The sequence below is a fragment of the Watersipora subatra genome, chromosome 4, assembly GCF_963576615.1.
Source record: "Watersipora subatra chromosome 4, tzWatSuba1.1, whole genome shotgun sequence".
Classification (NCBI taxonomy): Eukaryota; Metazoa; Bryozoa; class Gymnolaemata; order Cheilostomatida; family Watersiporidae; genus Watersipora; species Watersipora subatra.
The window spans coordinates 26,589,206-26,608,389 of NC_088711.1; the positions used below are offsets into that span (position 1 = coordinate 26,589,206).

General features: G+C 35.9%; 2 protein-coding genes across 2 annotated transcripts in view; one reads left to right on the top strand and one right to left on the bottom strand.

The window, feature by feature from the left end:
* LOC137394986 (multiple C2 and transmembrane domain-containing protein 1-like) overlaps positions 1–15,412 on the top strand; it is a 28,299-nt gene extending 12,887 nt beyond the window's left edge. Inside the window, exons 7-22 of the mRNA XM_068081767.1 lie at positions 454–489; positions 1,850–2,023; positions 2,579–2,709; positions 2,789–2,957; positions 6,128–6,182; positions 7,066–7,207; positions 7,566–7,668; positions 7,981–8,082; positions 9,098–9,172; positions 9,249–9,368; positions 12,528–12,653; positions 13,491–13,535; positions 13,937–14,043; positions 14,321–14,430; positions 14,746–14,843; positions 14,950–15,412. Coding sequence (XP_067937868.1) covers positions 454–489; positions 1,850–2,023; positions 2,579–2,709; positions 2,789–2,957; positions 6,128–6,182; positions 7,066–7,207; positions 7,566–7,668; positions 7,981–8,082; positions 9,098–9,172; positions 9,249–9,368; positions 12,528–12,653; positions 13,491–13,535; positions 13,937–14,043; positions 14,321–14,430; positions 14,746–14,843; positions 14,950–15,030 — 1,674 coding nt within the window. The 3' untranslated portion in view covers positions 15,031–15,412. The remainder of the gene's footprint in view (positions 1–453; positions 490–1,849; positions 2,024–2,578; positions 2,710–2,788; positions 2,958–6,127; positions 6,183–7,065; positions 7,208–7,565; positions 7,669–7,980; positions 8,083–9,097; positions 9,173–9,248; positions 9,369–12,527; positions 12,654–13,490; positions 13,536–13,936; positions 14,044–14,320; positions 14,431–14,745; positions 14,844–14,949) is intronic.
* Positions 15,413–15,523: 111 nt separating this feature from the next.
* On the bottom strand, positions 15,524–19,060 carry LOC137394988 (3'-5' exoribonuclease 1-like). The gene is made up of 6 exons (XM_068081769.1): positions 18,822–19,060; positions 17,869–18,076; positions 17,163–17,272; positions 16,834–16,937; positions 16,438–16,625; positions 15,524–15,960 (listed from the first exon to the last, which is right to left on the bottom strand). Exons 2-6 carry the CDS (start codon positions 18,051–18,053, stop codon positions 15,528–15,530), a joined length of 1,020 nt encoding a protein of 339 aa, XP_067937870.1. The 5' UTR covers positions 18,054–18,076; positions 18,822–19,060; the 3' UTR covers positions 15,524–15,527.
* Positions 19,061–19,184: the final 124 nt, after the last annotated feature.

Genomic DNA, 19,184 nt, shown 5'->3' on the forward strand with positions numbered 1-19,184 from the left:
TTATTTAATAGATAACATTCTACTCTCTAACCTTCAACTTTGGAGCCCTTATATTTTGCTCAAATTGATGGGAGCATGTCTCAAAATGCAGATTGTTTTCTAAATATTATCTGAGTTCAAACGGTATCATGGCGCTGCCTTAGTCATGGCTCTGATTTAGTCTCAAAACATGTTTTTGGCAGTTATAAATGTTCAATTATCGTAATAATTTGACCTTTAGAAATCATATGGGCGACGGTCTCATCGCCATGCCATGGTAATTATATCTGCAATCACTAAATATTAGCGTTTATTTTCTGTTTTGACTTGAACGTTCACCCTCCTCCCTCGCTCTTATATGATTTGTAGCCGAGATTCTTAGCCATTTAGTTTTGTAGTATCTCAGAATCAATCTCATTTTCGTTTACACCGTATTAGCTTCTGAGTTGACTCGCTTTATTGATTTTCACACAGGAATGCTCAGCTGACACACATTATAGCAGTTTTGAGGTTTGTGCTATACCCTTTGGGAGTTGTCCAACTAATCTCACAATTACTAACAAGCTAGGTGATTGTCTCATGGTGCCATCAAATTCGAAAGTCATTGGCTATGTTGTTTTGACTACTTATCAAATTCATGGCAGTGTCTATGCCCCCTAGTGGTCATGATAATAACAATGTATGGTATTTAAGTGGTTTTGTGCAGGAATCTATATTTGACCACCAAAAAAAGGTAATTTTGAATAATGGATTTTTACTTGACATTTAGCGGCTTATTCACATGAATTGAATTTTTCAGAGAACATTGGAATTGTCTTTTCTTAAATTCTATGTCAAAAAGTCAGTTGCTTAGAAATTTTCATCTAAATTTAAGTTTTGTTCATTTTTTATATAAAATGCTTATTGCATGAATGATTTTTAGTTGCTGGCTTCATTGTGCAGCTAAGATGTATCTTTGAACTTATAAGGAGCTTTGACTAGTATTGTCTTTGAAATACATAAGTAGCAGTTGACCGACTAATGGCTGTTCAGCTGGCTTTTGTTGCTCTTTCTTCTCTCTCTCTTTCTTTTACTCCGCTTAATAGAACCCATAGTGCGGTGAAATGGTGGATTTCTAAATGCTTACACAAAGGCATTCAGCCAGTATTGGTTTGCTATGATAGATGAGGTGGAATGCCATTTATTTGCTTGTTTATGTCTTTCTAGTCATTAATAGAATTATTCTTTTTTATCTTTGCGAGTTTGTATGAAAAGGCAGCTAGTTTCAGACCAGCTGTTCAACTGAAATTATTTTAGGTATTATCAATAGACCAATTTTGTGTGCAGGGTGTGTTTGTAATATGGTGTTCTATAAAACATAGCCTCTAGGCCTTGAATTATTAGTAGCTTATTTGTGTTAATGGAATATGTGGAGATCATTGGAGTGGTCTTTTTGAGTTCAGCAAACGTAAATGAGCCGTTGCTAATCCAGCTTAGTCTGGGCACAAAATGCACTTTTGATTTAAGGTGAACAATGAGATCAACTCAGGAATCATTCACCAATAATTGGGAATTCTGGTTTTATACATAACTTCTATGTATAAATTGCTTTTCTTTCTTCGATTAGCAAATTTTTCACAGCCAGTTTATTTTTGTCCGATTGTTTGTGACACTTGGCTTTAAGGAAGTTCATGGTATACTCATTGCTAAGCCGTGTTTTAGCAACACAGTAATTTCAACCCAATGCAACGCTAAGTCTTGTAAAACTGTTTTTGTTGAAGTTAGACTTTGGCCATCATTTGCCTCAATCCGCTACACATATTGACAGCTAGAATGAGTTTGTTAACTTTCACTTGCTGAGCTATCTCTAACTGATACCTGACACTTTTAGTCGCTGGTGACTCAGATTGCGAGACACACAGGGGAGACAACTATGACTAGTGAATGGGACTATATAGTGAAGGTGGCACTTATGGAGGGCAGCAATTTGTTGGCCATGGATGACAATGGTCTCAGCGACCCGTACGTTCGCTTCAAGCTGCAGAATGAAAAATACAAAACAAAGGTATTTTGTTGTTTAGGGTCGGTTCCATTCACTCACTCGGTCTATTATAGCCTTTGTTATGTTTAATTTAATCTTCACCAACTAATAGGACTTCATCGTGAGATTTAAGTGAATGAATTTTTAATTTCACATTTTATATCACAGTCAAACAGTAATACTGGATGAAAAGAAAATATATGAGAGTTTCTAAAATTTGTTGTTGTAATACATTGTGCAAAAATTAAAAGTTGTTATTTTACAGTTTGATAGTGTGTGGGTTGAAATACATACGTCATGTAAGAGGATGTTTGGTTATTACTGGTAAAACTGTGCAATCCCGTGTTTAAGCTTGTATCATTAAACATCCACCTAAATGGGATTTACAAAGGTCAAAGGCCAATAACAACTCATTGAGTATTGGCAAATTAAAAGCTGTTAATCACTTCTCTTAAAGAATACCTCAATAGTTAGTGATAGTTCAATGATGAAGAGTAATGATTTTGTTAAGCTTTTATTATATGTTGTAGGCATAACTTACAAGTCTACAACTAGAGTATGTTTATGTATATGATATAGGTGAAAAATAAAACCCTCAACCCAAAATGGATGGAGACATTTAGTTTGCATCTATATGACAACAAGAGCTGGGAGCTTGATATCAGAGTGTTTGACCACAATATCGCTGGCAGGGATGACTTTATGGGCAGGTGAGTGTGCGCAATAATGTGTAAGACTGGGGTGTACACGATTATTGTCTTTATACTGAGATGTCATCTGATATTGCAGGACTTCCTTAGACCTCGGTAAATTTGAGAAAGACAGAACTCATGATATCTATTTGCACCTAGTCGATCAGATCGGTGTTCTACACTTACTCGTTACAATCACTGGCGCTGTCTCCTCTACAGACCATGAGGTCTCTTCAACGGCTAGAGACTCTATTAGCAGATCATATGTAAGTGTTTGTTGAATGCCTCAACTTTAACCCTTCTAAGCAACTCAACCAGTAGACACTGCTTAGGACCCGTATATCTCCTACTTCCCTTAGGACCCGTATATCTCCTACTTCACTTAGGACCCGTATATCTCCTACTTCCCTTACGACCTGTCTATCTCCTATTTCACTTAGGACCTGTCTATCTCCTACTTCCCTTAGGACCTGTCTATCTCCTACTTCCCTTACGACCTGTCTATCTCCTATTTCACTTAGGACCTGTCTATCTCCTACTTCACGTGGGACCTGTCTATCTCCTACTTCACTTAGGACCTGTCTATCTCCTATTTCACTTAGGACCTGTCTATCTCCTACTTCACTTGGGACCTGTCTATCTCCTACTTCACTTAGGACCTGTCTATCTCCTACTTCACTTAGGACCTGTCTATCTCCTACTTCACTTAAGACCTGTCTATCTCCTACTTCACTTAGGACCTGTCTATCTCCTACTTCACTTAGGACCTGTCTATCTCCTACTTTCCTTAGGACCTGTCTATCTCCTATTTCACTTAGGACCTGTCTATCTCCTACTTCACTTGGGACCTGTCTATCTCCTACTTCACTTAGGACCTGTCTATCTCCTACTTCACTTAAGACCTGTCTATCTCCTACTTCACTTAGGACCTGTCTATCTCCTACTTCACTTAGGACCTGCCTATCTCCTACTTCACTTGGGACCTGTCTATCTCCTACTTCACTTAGGACCTGTCTATCTCCTACTTCACTTAAGACCTGTCTATCTCTTACTTCACTTAGGACCTGTCTATCTCCTACTTCACTTGGGACCTGTCTATCTCCTACTTTCCTTAGGACCTGTCTATCTCCTATTTCACTTAGGACCTGTCTATCTCCTACTTCACTTGGGACCTGTCTATCTCCTACTTCACTTAGGACCTGTCTATTTCCTATTTCACTTAGGACCTGTCTATCTCCTACTTCCCTTAGGACCTGTCTATCTCCTACTTCCCTTAGGACCTGTCTATCTCCTACTTCCTTAAAGGTTGACTTCCAACAAAATTCACATTACAGTTATGTGGTATCAAAAGATTCACCATGTCTTACTCTGCTGTGTTGTATGTGGAACATATGTAGATATGTGATTACAAGCTCTTAAAAGCTCAAAAACGAATAGTTAATCGCCGCCATCACGAAACCGCTGTAGATTGGAATCAATTTATTTCTCTGACGTACTCAAATGATTTGGTTATTGTTTTGACACGTGATGTTCTTACATGAATTGAAAGGCTTATAAAAGGCTCAATATAAAACGTCTCGTAGCACTAGTTTATGACAAACACTTCGGGTTTTACCGAAAAGTCTGTATCAAATATAGGTATCAAATATAGATTCTCGCTACTTTACAGTTTTGTTTTGGCTTGGTCTAATCATCTAGTCGTAATCTGATCATGTGACCCATACTTCCTGCCAAACAGCACGAATAATTTCTGCAGCATTTTTCAACTATCACATGTGACCAACAGGCTCGTCATGTTTATTACAGGAGTATATGCATTCCTTCGAGCGAAGGTTAAAAATTAAACAAATTTTTACGGTAGGTTTTGAGATATCAGTGCTCAAAGTAACAGCATTACAATGATGATGAAACAGACGCATAAGGACAATAGACATGGTTTTATTGAATGCGTGAAGTATATTTGTGAAAATATTTCGACGAATGAGGTTGCATGAAAGTGTAAACAGAAGCCATCTTGTTCAGCTGCATCCCATTTGAGCCGTTTTGGAAAGGGATTATAATCTACGGCAGTTTCATGATGGCGGCAATTAACTGTTCGTTTTTGAGCTTTTAAGAGCTTGTAATCATATTTCCACATATTTTGCACTTACGACACGGCAGAGTAAGACATGGTGAATCTTTTGATACCAAATAAGTGTAATGTGAATTTTGTTGCAAGTCAACCTTTAACACAGACAGACCAACTTTATCAGTTGGTCTGTCTTTATGAACCACTGTTGGATTTGTAGTATTACAGTGTATCTATGTATACACTTGTATGTGTAGAATAGAGCGTATTTGTACACAATTTTGTATGTATACTTTAATATATACACTAACACATGCTCATTATCATACTATTCATCTTCATTCAATACATCGTATATGCATGCCTTCGCATAAATATAGACATATGCATATCTATTCGTATACATATTTAAACATGCATATTAATTCATGCGCATATCTACTATCTAGACATATGCATATCTAAACATAAGTATGTCTATACATATGCATCTCGAGACATGTACTTGTTTAGACATTCATATCTAGGTATTTATGTCTATACATGCATATTCGAACAAACATATCTAAAAATATGCATGTCTACACATAGGTGTGTCTAGATGTATGCATATCTACACATAGGTGTGTTTATATACATGCATATCTACACATAGGTGTGTCTAGATGTATGCATATCTACACATAGGTGTGTTTATATACATGCATATCTACACATAGGTGTGTCTAGATGTATGCATATCTACACATAGGTGTGTCTAGATGTATGCATATCTACACATAGGTGTGTCTATACATATGCATATCTACACATAGGTGTGTCTAGATGTATGCATATCTACACATAGGTGTGTCTATACATATGCATATCTACACATAGGTGTGTCTAGATGTATGCATATCTACACATAGGTGTGTCTAGATGTATGCATATCTACACATAGGTGTGTCTATACATATGCATATCTACACATAGGTGTGTCTAGATGTATGCATATCTACACATAGGTGTGTCTATACATATGCATATCTACACATAGGTGTGTCTAGATGTATGCATATCTACACATAGGTGTGTCTAGATGTATGCATATCTACACATTGGTGTGTCTATTCATATGCATATCTACACATAGGTGTGTCTAGATGTATGCATATCTACACATTGGTGTGTCTATTCATATGCATATCTACACATAGGTGTGTCTAGATGTATGCATATCTAAACATGAATGTATGTCAAGGTTGAGCCAATAAGTTATCTTCTCTCTATATTATACATGTACATAGCTCTATGGTGTTTGTGTTGTAGAGAATACAAGTAGCTTAATTTCAGTCAAAAAATGCTATATGCCTTTACTGATTTTAGGGCCTGTTCAATTCTGTAAAAAACTTTGCTGATGTTGGATGGCTACAGGTCAAAGGTAAGCTTGCTGTACTTGACTTCTTATCTGATACCTATGAACCTATATCATACTTATAAAACATGCAGCTTAATGACCAATGAATATGTGTGTGTCTTAACCTTTCAATGATATACCAACCTGCTACTCATATAGACAGTGGACACTAATAAAAAACTATCATACCAGTTTGGTGAGGGATTTTTTACCCATTTATTAGATTTTTGTAAAACGATATGTTCGGTCCATGATGTGGTTGTCTGATGATGAGCATTAATAATAGACAACTGCAGGTAGCAGTGTCATTGCTGCATGATAAACATGTGTAACTGGAGGAATTAGAGATTTTGACTAACAGACTCACAGAGATCATACATAAAAATGGCGCTTGTTTAGATGCTGTACTTTTAGCTTACGGAATTGTTTCAAATGGTGGCAGCTATAACATTATGATAAGCTAAACATTTTTTGCTGTTATGACTAGATTTAGGATTTCTTGCTCGTTATAGGCTGTGCATGTACATGTAACAGGTTCTCTTTAAATAATGCATTTCTTTGGTATGTAATAGCAGCATGTCCTTCCATATATACCGTATCAGTCAACTCACTTCGTCACTACATTTATATTTGCATCCTGAAAAGCTAGTAAGCGTTTGTTATGCTCGACAGGATCAAGAAATGCTTTTGCACACAAGAATTTGCTAGAATCTTCTATCATCACTTGTCTACTTATTGTATCCTTAACCTTTTGACAGAACTGTAATATCAGCTCTCACACACAAGTGAGAACAATTACAGTTGTTTGTGGCATGACTGCGGCAATAAGCCGAATGGCCCTTGTTAAGGAGTCGTCAGCCACTGTTATAGCAGTCTTGTCATTACTAAGTGAATGTTTTTGTGGTAGTGATAAGGGCTCATGACCTGTCATCTAAAGACTGGGGCGGGAAGAGTGATCCCTTTTGTAATGTGGAACTAATCAACACAATGCTACAATCCCACACTGCCTACAGCACCCTCAATCCAGAATGGAACCGAGTCTTCACTATGTAAGCTGTCTTCTCTTGCTGATACACGGTCTACATGTATATACTGTAGTTAAACAAAGACACAGCTAATAAACAGGTCACCTTGGACGCTTTCATCAAATCCTGTCAGTTTTATTAAGCAAGGAAAGGCAACTCTGTAATAAGCCAAATATTTATGTAGTCCAGTGATTTTACCCATATCTTGTAGCTACCTCGATTTGTTACAGCAATAACAGAGCATCCATGGCGCTAACCCATTTGATTGTTTAGCCTGTGAGCAAAAAAGTTCACAAGAAATATGCTTACTGGAGCTGATGCTCATGTTAGAGTTGATTCCAGGAGGAATCAACCTTACACACTTTTCGTTTGTCTTTTACAGGCCAGTAAAAGACATTCATTCAGTACTGGAAGTCACCATATATGATGAAGATAAGGATATGAAAAAGGAGTTTATTGGAAAAGTTGCTATTCCTTTAATACTGGTAAACATTTGAATTTGTTTACAGTCGGTCACAACGTATTAAAAGTTTGTCATTTGGTTTTTTAGTGTCTGCTTTATCCATAGTATACCAGCCTGCTTTTACAGAATATTTATTCTATTTTTAAAGAAAAGCTTTGAATATATCTTTGTTTAGCTATTTGAAAAAGATATTCTGCAAAGACAAAGATATGTTTAAATTTTTCAACTTTTTGCAAGGCTTCGCCAACGTCGTTGTACACAGGATATCTTCCGGTCTTTTAAGATCTCTTTAAAAATTTTTATATCAATCTGTTGTTGTGTATGTGCTTTCTAGATAGACAATGGAGTACAGAAGTGGTATGGACTCAAGGACAGAAAACTCTTCAATAGAGTCAAAGGAGAAGTGTTGCTAGAGCTCGACTTGGTCTTTAATCATGTGGGTAGTGTTCCTTTCCTGTTTATCATGTGGGTAGTGTACCTTTGCTGTTTATCATGTGGGTAGTGTACCTTTCCTGTTTATCATGTGGGTAGTGTACCTTTCCTGTTTATCATGTGGGTAGTGTACCTTTCCTGTTTATCATGTGGGTAGTGTTCCTTTCCTGTTTATCATGTGGGTAGTGTACCTTTCCTGTTTATCATGTGGGTAGTGTACCTTTCCTGTTTATCATGTGGGTAGTGTACCTTTCCTGTTTATCATGTGGGTAGTGTTCCTTTCCTGTTTATCATGTGGGTAGTGTACCTTTCCTGTTTATCATGTGGGTAGTGTACCTTTCCTGTTTATCATGTGGGTAGTGTACCTTTCCTGTTTATCATGTGGGTAGTGTTCCTTTCCTGTTTATCATGCGGGTAGTGTACCTTTCCTGTTTATCATGTGGGTAGTGTACCTTTCCTGTTTATCATGTGGGTAGTGTACCTTTCCTGTTTATCACATGGGTAGTGTACCTTTCCTGCTTATCATGTAGCTAGTGTACCTTTCCTGTTTATCATATGGATAATGTACCTTTCCTGCTTATCATGCGGATAGTGTACCTTTCCTGTTTATCATGTGGTATTATATCTGTCCTGTTTATCATGTGAGTAGTGTACCTTTTCCTGTTTATTATGTGGGTAGTGTATTTTTCCTGTTTGTAGGAGTATAATCGGCTCTATCCATAGTATAATGATGATAGTAGAATAGGTTTGACTGCAGAAAAACATCAGACATAGAATTGTATATGTATTTTTCTCTACATAGTACTCCCTTCATACGTGGATCTAACTCTATTAAATATCTAGCTCTATTTCTAAAATAAAACTGCACATTTTTGAAGATATCTGGATAAATCCTCATGTTTTTTCTCATTTTATACAGTGTTTTGCATGTTATCACATTACGCCATTCTACACTATTACGGGTACATATGTATGCACCCATATGTAGATTGGTAGATCACTATTTTTCTTGTTATTAGGTCAAGGCCGCAATTAGGACTTTCAACCCAAGAGAAGAACGAATGCTGCAAGACGAGCCCAAATTTAAAATTTCTGTAAGTACATCACAACATCTTATCTATTTATCCAGCATGTCTTTGAGAATCTATTGATAGACTTTTGAAATTTTAGCTTTTCAAGAGGAATGTGAACAGGGTGCGAGCTATCGGAGCAAGTTTGATGGCAGCTAAGGACTGTTGGCAGAGCCTTGTCGACTGGCACAACCCAACAAAGACTCTCGTAGCCTTTCTGGTAAGTTAAGAGTTGTCCGCCTTTTCTTAGCTCTCTGCGCCTAACGCTACATTACTATCCCGACTTAGGATTACCTCAACACGCGGAGTTGTGGGTATATAACATGAAATTTGAACAGAAATTTATTTCGACATGAGAAGTAATTTCCAGCATACTATGTCTGAATCTACTCAAAATGATGCAGTTTTTTTAAACAGCACATGCGTACAGTTCTTTTTCGCATAGTTTGGTACTACGCTGCTCAAATAATATTAAACACCAGTCTTCCTTTTCAGCTGTAAAATTCTGAATCGCAAGAAGACTAAGATGATTGGTAGTGTCGGTGACAAAAATCAGACCACAATAGTTTTTTTAGAATTAAAACAACAAGTAATTGAAAACAATGAGCAAACATCTAAAAATAATTTTGAAACCTTTTCAAACCATCTAGTCGTTATCTCCACGAAGTAATAAAAGTGACGTGAAGAAAAGAAAACCTAAATTTAAAAAAGTCAAGAGGCTGTTCATGTTAATTAAATTATTAAATACGTTCAATATGAAATAACAAAAATGTCTCACGAGTTCAATATAAAATAAAATATGGATAGGTTATGTTAATTTAAAGTTTATGCAATCTAAGCTAGACTATCTTTAAATCATTCTCACCAGATTTACTTACTCTCCATTCATCTCCTATGTCATCAGGTTTACTTACCCTCCATTCATCTCCTATGTCATCAGATTTACTTACCCTCTATTCATCTCCTATGTCATCAGATTTACTCACTCTCCATTCATCTCCTATGTCATCAGGTTTACTTACCCTCCATTCATCTCCTATGTCATCAGATTTACTTACCCTCTATTCATCTCCTATGTCATCAGATTTACTTACCCTCCATTCATCTCCTATGTCATCAGATTTACTTACCCTCCATTCATCTCCTATGTCATCAGATTTACTTACACTCCATTCATCTCCTATGTCATCAAGGCTATGCCTCAATCCATCTGTCTTTAATGTAAAGTGGAAATGGTCATAAAACCTCTTTTCTTCAATTATTATTTATCTAGCTTTCATCACATAATTTAGTTTTATACATGTAATTTCTTACGTGAGTTTTATTTAATGTCGAATTTGTTTTTATGCTACATATAATGGCAGTAATTAATCATAAAGCGTTTAAACTGTGGAACAAATTAAGCAAAATGCGAGATAGTCTTTTGAACTACATGTATATCGCATGAGATATAGTTCAAAAGACTCACATTTTGCTTATAATACTAAATTATTAGTACTATATCAGACTTATATATTCATATACATGTAAGTCTAATATAATACTAGTACAGTATCATGTCCGATGTCAGATTGTGAACACAGGGAATATGTATGTTCACAACTAATCTGAAAGACATGAAGGCGCATGATTAGTGCAGGTGGCAGCATGCTGGGCGGCTAAACCGAATGTGGCGAGTTCAAATCTTGCATGATGCTGTCTTTTTCCTAAAGTGCATCCGTAGCTTCAGACGGACACTATTATTATAGTAAAGATTACTTGTCCCATCTTATGATAGTGTTAACATTGTTATCTTATGATAGTGTTAACATTGTTATCTTATGATAGTGTTAACATTGTTACCTTATGATAGTGTTAACATTGTTATCTTATGATAGTGTTAACATTGTTACCTTATGATAGTGTTAACATTGTTATCTTATGATAGTGTTAACATTGTTATCTTATGATAGTGTTAACAGTGTTATCTTATGATAGTGTTAACATTGTTATCTTATGATAGTGTTAACATACTAAGCAAATATAAATGGATTAAATTTGTATGTCAAGGTTTGACAGTACTATAAACCTCTGCTTATCGCCAAGCATCAGTTTGCCCAGTTTTGTTTATTTAGCTTAAATAACAAATGTTGGATTCTTGTTCTGTAAATTGACATTGCTTAGGAAGGTGGAGATGTCGAGCGTTTTGCAGGCATTGGTTGCATACCATGTGAGAGTTAGATTTGCACTTTCATTGTATGTGGCTTATTTTAGATTCGAAAAATTGATGTCTATCCGGGTGACTCAATGTTTATCAGTTTTTTGAGTTCTCAACCGTGTGTAAGTCAATCATCGAATGTGTATATGGATAGGCTTGTTCAAAAATGAGGTGCAACAATCGAAAAACATCAATTCGTATTCCATATATATGAATCTCACCGTTTGTCTGTTGGTCTGTCTGTTGTGTGTCCAGTTATAGCGATTAAACTCTAGAAATGAAAAGCCTTCTTCGCACTGGATGTGAATTCGAAACCTCAAAGTCTGCAGACAGGCGCGTCTAACCTTCACGCTAAGCTGTCTTTATCATGTTAATTACCTTATCTATCCTTATCGCGGTTCCAGATTACATTTTCGTTAGTTTTTCTTTTAAAAGCCTTACAACCATTACCAATTTTTTTAATTTGTCCTTTTTAAATGTGCTGTTTCAATTTCAAATGTGCCGTTACACACCTTCTATTTCTGGTTCTTTCAAAGGCCAATCGCTAAACGCCATAAACACTAAAAACCAATATCTCATTTTCCAGTATCGAGAGGTATGAGTTTCATTGTATTCAAAATTCCGATGAATAGCTTCTGCTGCAACAGTAAACCTTTTATACACACACTTCTATGTACTCATTCTTATTATTAATTCAACATATTCATGTTATTTGGTTTTCTCAGTTAGTATCAATTGTATCAGTATCAAATCAGTTTTCATTAAAATCATTGTAGTAGAACAGACTATCCAGCCAGTACTTGCTAACTATATCACATTTAAACACCATCACAGTTGTTTTATTTCTTCTCTAACTTTATTTGAACTGCTCAAAACACTTGTCCCGTAATATGAAGTTTTAATTGCTAGAATAATAAATGTTGTATATGATAAATAAAAATAAAATTTCTGCACAAAAAATGTTTTGCTAGTCGGTCAACGCCGGGCATTCAACTAGTATATATGGTATAATATAAGATGCATTGTATAATAATTCACTCTGCATATAGTATATTGAGTGCTTTTTCTTTATTATTTATTACGATAATAAAACATATATACATTTACATGTATATGAAATTGCTTCGCTTTTTGATTCCATCAGAAGTCTATGCACTCGGGTTTTTGTTCTACTTTTTGAAGGCTTTTATGGTGGCTGTGTGGAACTTTGAACTCTATATGCTGCCGCTGACTCTCATCATGCTGTACATGTGGAACCGTGTAGTGCGAGAAATTAAAGGAAGTGCTGGCGATGACATGGTGCTTTTTGTAAGTTCTTCGCTTGATAATGTCTAATCTTCTGACACACTTGATCAGAACACTTTTACTACTGAGTTCCATCAATATATTGTTGTTTACTGCACGCAGTTTGGCCGTGTCGTACGAAGGGTAAGTGTGGAGTGAGTGCATACTTACAGCTTTGTTCTTTGGTTTTCTTATAAAAAGTTTAAATGTTGTTCTGCCTACAGTGGGTAATATACTGATAGTCCTTATAGAGTAGTGCTAATTAGTGTTTCATCAGCCACCGCCTCAAATACCCAAATAAATGAGATCATGCTCAATCTAGCTGACCCTATTTTATGCCTTCTTATATCATTTGTTTCTATTTCTCTAACACCAGGTTCGTGCTTCCAGGTTCTAGCTGGTGCGTGAGACACTTGTTTTGTCATTACTATGTTGGTTCTCAAAAGTTATACACAACTCTAAAATATTAGCGTTTCTGGACTAATAGTTATGGTCAAAAATGTAAATAATATACATGTATATAGATTATGGCACCATTGACCTTGCAAACATTTTTGGATTTTGGATGACTGGCACTTTGTTCCACACAGGAGCAATCGGTGTTTCCAATAATTACACAATAAATTTAATATATTTAATAAATTTGACCAGCCAAAATGTTATGGAAATTATGTGTTAAGTAGTTGAGAATGTGGGAGTTTATAAAATATGTAGTTTAGGAATACATTTCCATAAATCAATAGTTTATATACACCCTCAAAAATAAATGAACTGATGTTTGAATCTCGACACTTGGACCAACTCTGCATATTAGACGTGTAGAATGCTTTTGCATATATTACTGTGTTACCCTTACTGTAGGAGGCAGACATGGAGGAGGAAGGGGATGAGGAAGAGGATGACAAGGTGACTAGGATTGTATTTATATTAACAGTAGGCCGAGTGTAAGACTAGAAAGAATCTGGAAAGTTAAAAAACTGGTCTGTCGACATTTAAAAATCAATTTCTTAAATGATCTTAATATACACATATTTAAAAACTTGACTGCAGTTTCATGTAAAAAAATATAGAGTATTTGGTGTTTCGACAATCTCATGAGTATTTTTTAATAATTTTAAAGTAATGTCTTCATATTGATTTTAGTCTCTTGTTTAAAATTTTATACAAAGTTTTGAAGGCGAGTTACTTTTGAGTCAGGTCTGTCATAGATCTGGCCCCAAACCATTCTTGTAAAGACGCTCCTCCAGACCTTAATCCTGTTCACACTAACTAATAAAGCTTACCTGCTGTACTAAATATGCTTACAGGAGAACAAGAGATCCTTTAGGGAATATATAGATGTAGTCAAATCGATATGCTGTACAATACAGGAAATTCTTGGCCAAATCGCTGACCTTGGCGAAGCTATCAAAAAGTAAGTAACATCATCAATGTTATTAAGGAGACCTGATTTCACAAAAAGTTTATCCGATAGTTTGCATCTTACCAAATAAGTGCAAGCGATGTACCTAGTTGATAGTTGAAACGCAATCTATTGCAGTGCATGTCAGTGCCGTTGCGTTTATTGGGCGCTATTTAAATACCATCAATGGAATAGGGAATGTTTCTAGTAGACAGTCTCAAGACATGGAGGAAAATTCCTCTGCTAATAGATATTACACCGAGTATCATTTTGAATCTTTATGTTGCAGCTCGGTCAACTGGACAGTGCCTTGGCTCTCAATGTTAGCTGTCTTCGCTCTCCTAGTTATCATGCTTATACTCTATGTGATTCCTCTGCGCTATATTGTGCTTCTGTGGGGTGAGTAAACACGTTTATGCATCAGGGACAGCTCAGAAATCATTCAAATAGTGTTCAGAAATTACTAATGTTATTTTGCTGCATATTGATTAGCGGAGCTAGCTCAAAACTTAATCTGTTGCTTTTCCATGTCTGGATTTTCTAAAAAGAGCAGACAATTCTAATTACAAATAGCTCGCAGCAAATCGAAACTTGTTATAAAATTACTAGCTCAAAGACTATAATATAAATTTCGTTAAAATATCATCTATTAGTCAGCCTTTTTAATGTACTGTAACTGTTGTAAGATGTCTACATGAAATATCTTTATTGCAGGCATAAATAAGTTCACGAAAAAGTTAAGGAAGCCAAATTACATTCCAAACAATGAGGTGCTGGATTATTTGTCTAGGGTGCCATCAGATGTGGAGAAGGTAAGGCAAACTTGGCTTTTAGTCCTACATTCGGTTAACATGCTCTTTAATCTAAACCTTTACCTTTAATTTAACCTAATAGGCCCTTTTCTGTGCCATCTTTTAGATGATGTACAGAGAGATACGCGCTGATCCCACTCGCAACTCTCCGCTGTTAAAAAATCGGAAAGCCGCTAAATCAAAGTGATTGCGAGTTGAACGAGTGTAATACAGATCTGAATTATTTTTGTTATGAACTACATATACGTAGGATGTCTAATTTTGATTCATTTTCTCGTGTATATATTTATTTTTCAGACGTATTGTTTTGTTGTATTTTTATATGCATTCCTTTCTACACTGGCACTAAATAGAGATAATTACACATTATATCATTACACCCTAAATAGGTTGTAATGATTTTTTTATTTGTGGATGTAAAATATTATTATCAAGTCTTTGTAAAACAAATGAAACAACCATTTGCAAGCAGCTTTGTGATTTGCCAATACGCATTCTATAGAATATAGAATAGATGTTACTATTTTTGCAATATACATAATTATATATAAATGTATAGAAATATGTGAGTTCTGTTTTTATACTGCAATGGCTATTTTGGATAATACTTGATCAAGTTAACAAAATATAGTTTTAAATTTAACAGAATTTTTTAAAGTCATGTCATGCAATGTGACACCACCACTAACTATCAGAAAAAGTACCAATCGGTTCAAGCTCATCGTCACTGTCGCTGTCATCTTCGCCACTTTCGCAACTGACAAGCGCTTCCGCCTCAGATCGGTTGAGACTCACCACTTCTCCTGTACATCTGAAGGCTTTGAGATTTGTCTGCAGCTTGGATGTAAACAGCTTCTCATTGACTAAAAACTTACAACCATCTTCTAACAAGCGTACTACAAGCCGTGCAATATTGATGGAGTCGTCTAAACCTGAGTGAGGCTTACCGACGAAAGAGAAGCCAGCTGCTTCTAGCATTTTGCTGAGACTCAGTCTTTTGCAGTCATAGAAGTTGCTGAACGACTTTCGTATGTTGATCCATTTCCTAGCCCACTTGGGAAAGCGCAAACCGCTGAACTGGCATTGTAAGTACATGAACCTACTCATGTCCCAAGGCCTGCGAGAATCATAGCAGGATTAACATGACAGTGGTTTGTGGCATAACATAGTAACATTCACATTTTAGCGACACGCAACTTTATCCAATATTCTAGATCAAAGACCTTTTTAAAATTGACTAATTTATCACATTTTCAGTTTGCACGTTGAGAAACTATGTGAGTAAAATGAAGTTCTTGCATGCAAAGAAGTGTCATTATTTTAATGAAGACGCTGACTAAAATGACATTCTACAGAACAAGTCGACTAGAAATTTTCATATCGAAGATATAGCAGTGTCTGCTCCTTGAGCCCTTATATAGAATATACTATTTCTCACCTTCCTGTCTAGTAATAATCGCAGACAGACAATTAAAAACTTGAAAATAAGGTGAATGAACTGTCTAAGCACTATTCACATTCAATAACATGCAGGCAACTTCTAGATTTCAGACAAAACTTGTTTTGTTTTCATTCTGAAAACATCCATACGTACCCGTCTGTCAGAACTGCCATCCTTCTATCATATTTGTTAGTCCGCACCCAATTCCACATTTTCTCTAGCACCACAGGAAACGGCTCTGCAGCACTGACTTGAGATTGCTGAATGCCAGTGAGAGTGATGCAGAACGGTGTCAGCGTAGGATTCATGGACGGCCTGACGTAACTGTGAAACTGATCCACCTGACAATTCAAAGTAAATGATAAAAATATAACAGTTGCCTATAAGGAGGAGTGGCACAATCTCTGCAACACAAGCATTGTTCGATAAACAAGAAAACATGTGATAGATACTTCATATTTGATATAGGCACAGGCTACATAGTAGCTGTCAAGGTTAAATGACAAATGCAAATGATATACTGTAGCACGCACACTGAGGACTACTCACAATGCTTTTTGTTTCACAATCGACCACCACAACTGGAAACTCTATTATTTCATGCCTGTAGTTGTCTGGGTTCACACTGTCACATGTTGCCTCAAAGTCAATAACTGTAATCAAATATTCAAACATGTATTACATGAAAGTGTCTCCCTTCTTTTGACACATTGTTTATTCGAAAAGCACTGTACAAGCAGCACCTGAAAATGCGACTTGAATATGCCATATATAAGCAATAGCCATAAAGAAGGCAAGGAATGGGTAAACAAACCAAGCCATAATGATCAACCAACTACCTCTAAGTATGTAATACAATTATTTTAAGTCCTTCATACCTAAAATATAATCATATTTGTTCTCTCTGTCCGTTGGAAGTCGTGACTGTACCAGCTTCCGGTTTTTCCAGTAGTTCTTCAGACGTTTCTTTATGACTTCTTTAGCACCACTGAAAAGTTTCATACCCATCATTTAAAACCAATATTCTATAGCTTACCTCGTGTAGAATTAAAAGAACTGAATATAATGTCTGTATTATTGTAACAATAAATAACTTAGTTTACTAGAATTAAAAACAAAATGTTATTTGCAGCTCATATGTCAAAGATTAGCCTTTTAAATTACGATATGTTGTGTAAGAAAAGCCTGTGTCGATTTTCAGCAACTTTAATGATATTGTTCAGAATGTATCAAATGTTAAATACAGTACGATAGAATCTTTGAGGTAAAGAACATTTTGATGTCAGTTGAACTTTTAAAAACTATTAATCAGTTTACAAGTATTAAATAATTGTAAAAATGAGGCTGATTTGGACAAATCCAAAATTGTGAAAACAAAAATTTATTTTTAAAAATCAATGTTTGAACCAATGAATGTAATCAGTACACATGACTGTGCAACGCCTAACTATAAAATATTCAATAAAACATTAAAAACGACATCTTGTCTTGTTCAGAGCAAGAAAACAATTTTGTGTGAAGGTCTTAAAAATATGATGCACAAAGCAAGCTAATCATCCAAAAAAAACGCAGATAGTGGCTTACAAGCTATTGAGGCCCAGAGCTTCTAGTTGCTCTTTCACTTCATCTTTCTTTAGTTTATTTATGGCTCCGTTTATCTGTGATAGTCGCTTAAAAACAGGATGAGAATAGTCTTTGGCTTGAATCGGTGGGTCAGCAGCATCCTCCCTGAAAACCTTTTGTCTAGCCGATTGATGCAACTCTGTCATTAGACTGGTTGTTGCATCCAAAACTGTAAAGAGAGATAAGTAAACTTCAACATGACAAAATGTTTTGATCCTATGATAGTAATCCTTGGTTTTATTAAACGTGTCAACCTTTCATCCTCATGCATACATTTGAGGATAAACAGCTTCAGTCTATTGCTATAAATTAAGCAGGATTTGGGCAGATAAGTAACCACAGAATCAATAATTGATCAGCGAATAATTCAGCGAGTGAATCACAGCTGACAGCAGTATATTGCTCTATATAAATTCCAACAAGGAGACAGGGTGAGGCTGACTGAGGTGGACTAAATGTGAGCGAGAAGGTCATATACTTGGCAACAATGCATGCGTATTATAAGATATTAAACACAATTTGCAATATACTAGACAAATTTTTTGCGTGAATGCAAAATATCTATAAATGTTACATGATAAAACACGACTAGCTCAGCGAAAACATTTATAAAACTGGAATTGGACATCCAGAAAAAAATACCGATTTTGCCTTTTGCACACGAACAGTACAAATAAAATGTTAACCCACAAATAAACTGCAAGTTGTAACCAAACCAAATGTGCACACAGTAGCCAAATGAGTCACCACGCGTAAACCACACTGTGTTACTGTGTAGCCTTTTATTAGTAAAAAGGGCATAATCACTTTTGTTAGTAAAAAAACTATTCAATGCCAAAATCGTTTGATTCCGCGTTGAACGTCACTTGTATCGTTATAGATTCTACATATACATTGGTAAGTCGTAGTCATACCTGTTCCAAAATCGTGGTAAGATTGCTGCAATTTTAACGAGTAATATTGCTGATTGATTAAGAGCGTTGTATATTTAGCTCAAATTTTATAAATATACTCGTAGCATGTACGTGAGCTAACCAACAAATACAGTGTATTGGAAGCAGGCGTGTAAACGTTTCGCGTTGCTGATGAAGCAATATTGTTAATCGACGACTGTTCGTTTGCAGATAGCACGAAGCATTTCTCTTTCAAATGTAGGATGCGCGTGAGCGGCCCCGTAGCTTGATTAGACTATAAAAGGTCAAGGTAAATGTTGACACTAATCGTTCATAACACGCGTCGGTTGAGGGTATGTACCAACTGCCCTTTTGTATTGCAAT

Excerpts from the sequence above, each read along its gene's own strand:
- LOC137394988 (XM_068081769.1), bottom strand. The coding sequence starts at position 18,053 with ATGACAGAGTTGCATCAATCGGCTAGACAAAAGGTTTTCAGGGAGGAT. Across the intron at positions 16,938-17,162 it reads CAAATATGATTATATTTTAG|TTATTGACTTTGAGGCAACA; the intron begins GTATGAAGGACT and ends ATTTGATTACAG. Across the intron at positions 15,961-16,437 it reads ATGGCAGTTCTGACAGACGG|GCCTTGGGACATGAGTAGGT; the intron begins GTACGTATGGAT and ends TGATTCTCGCAG.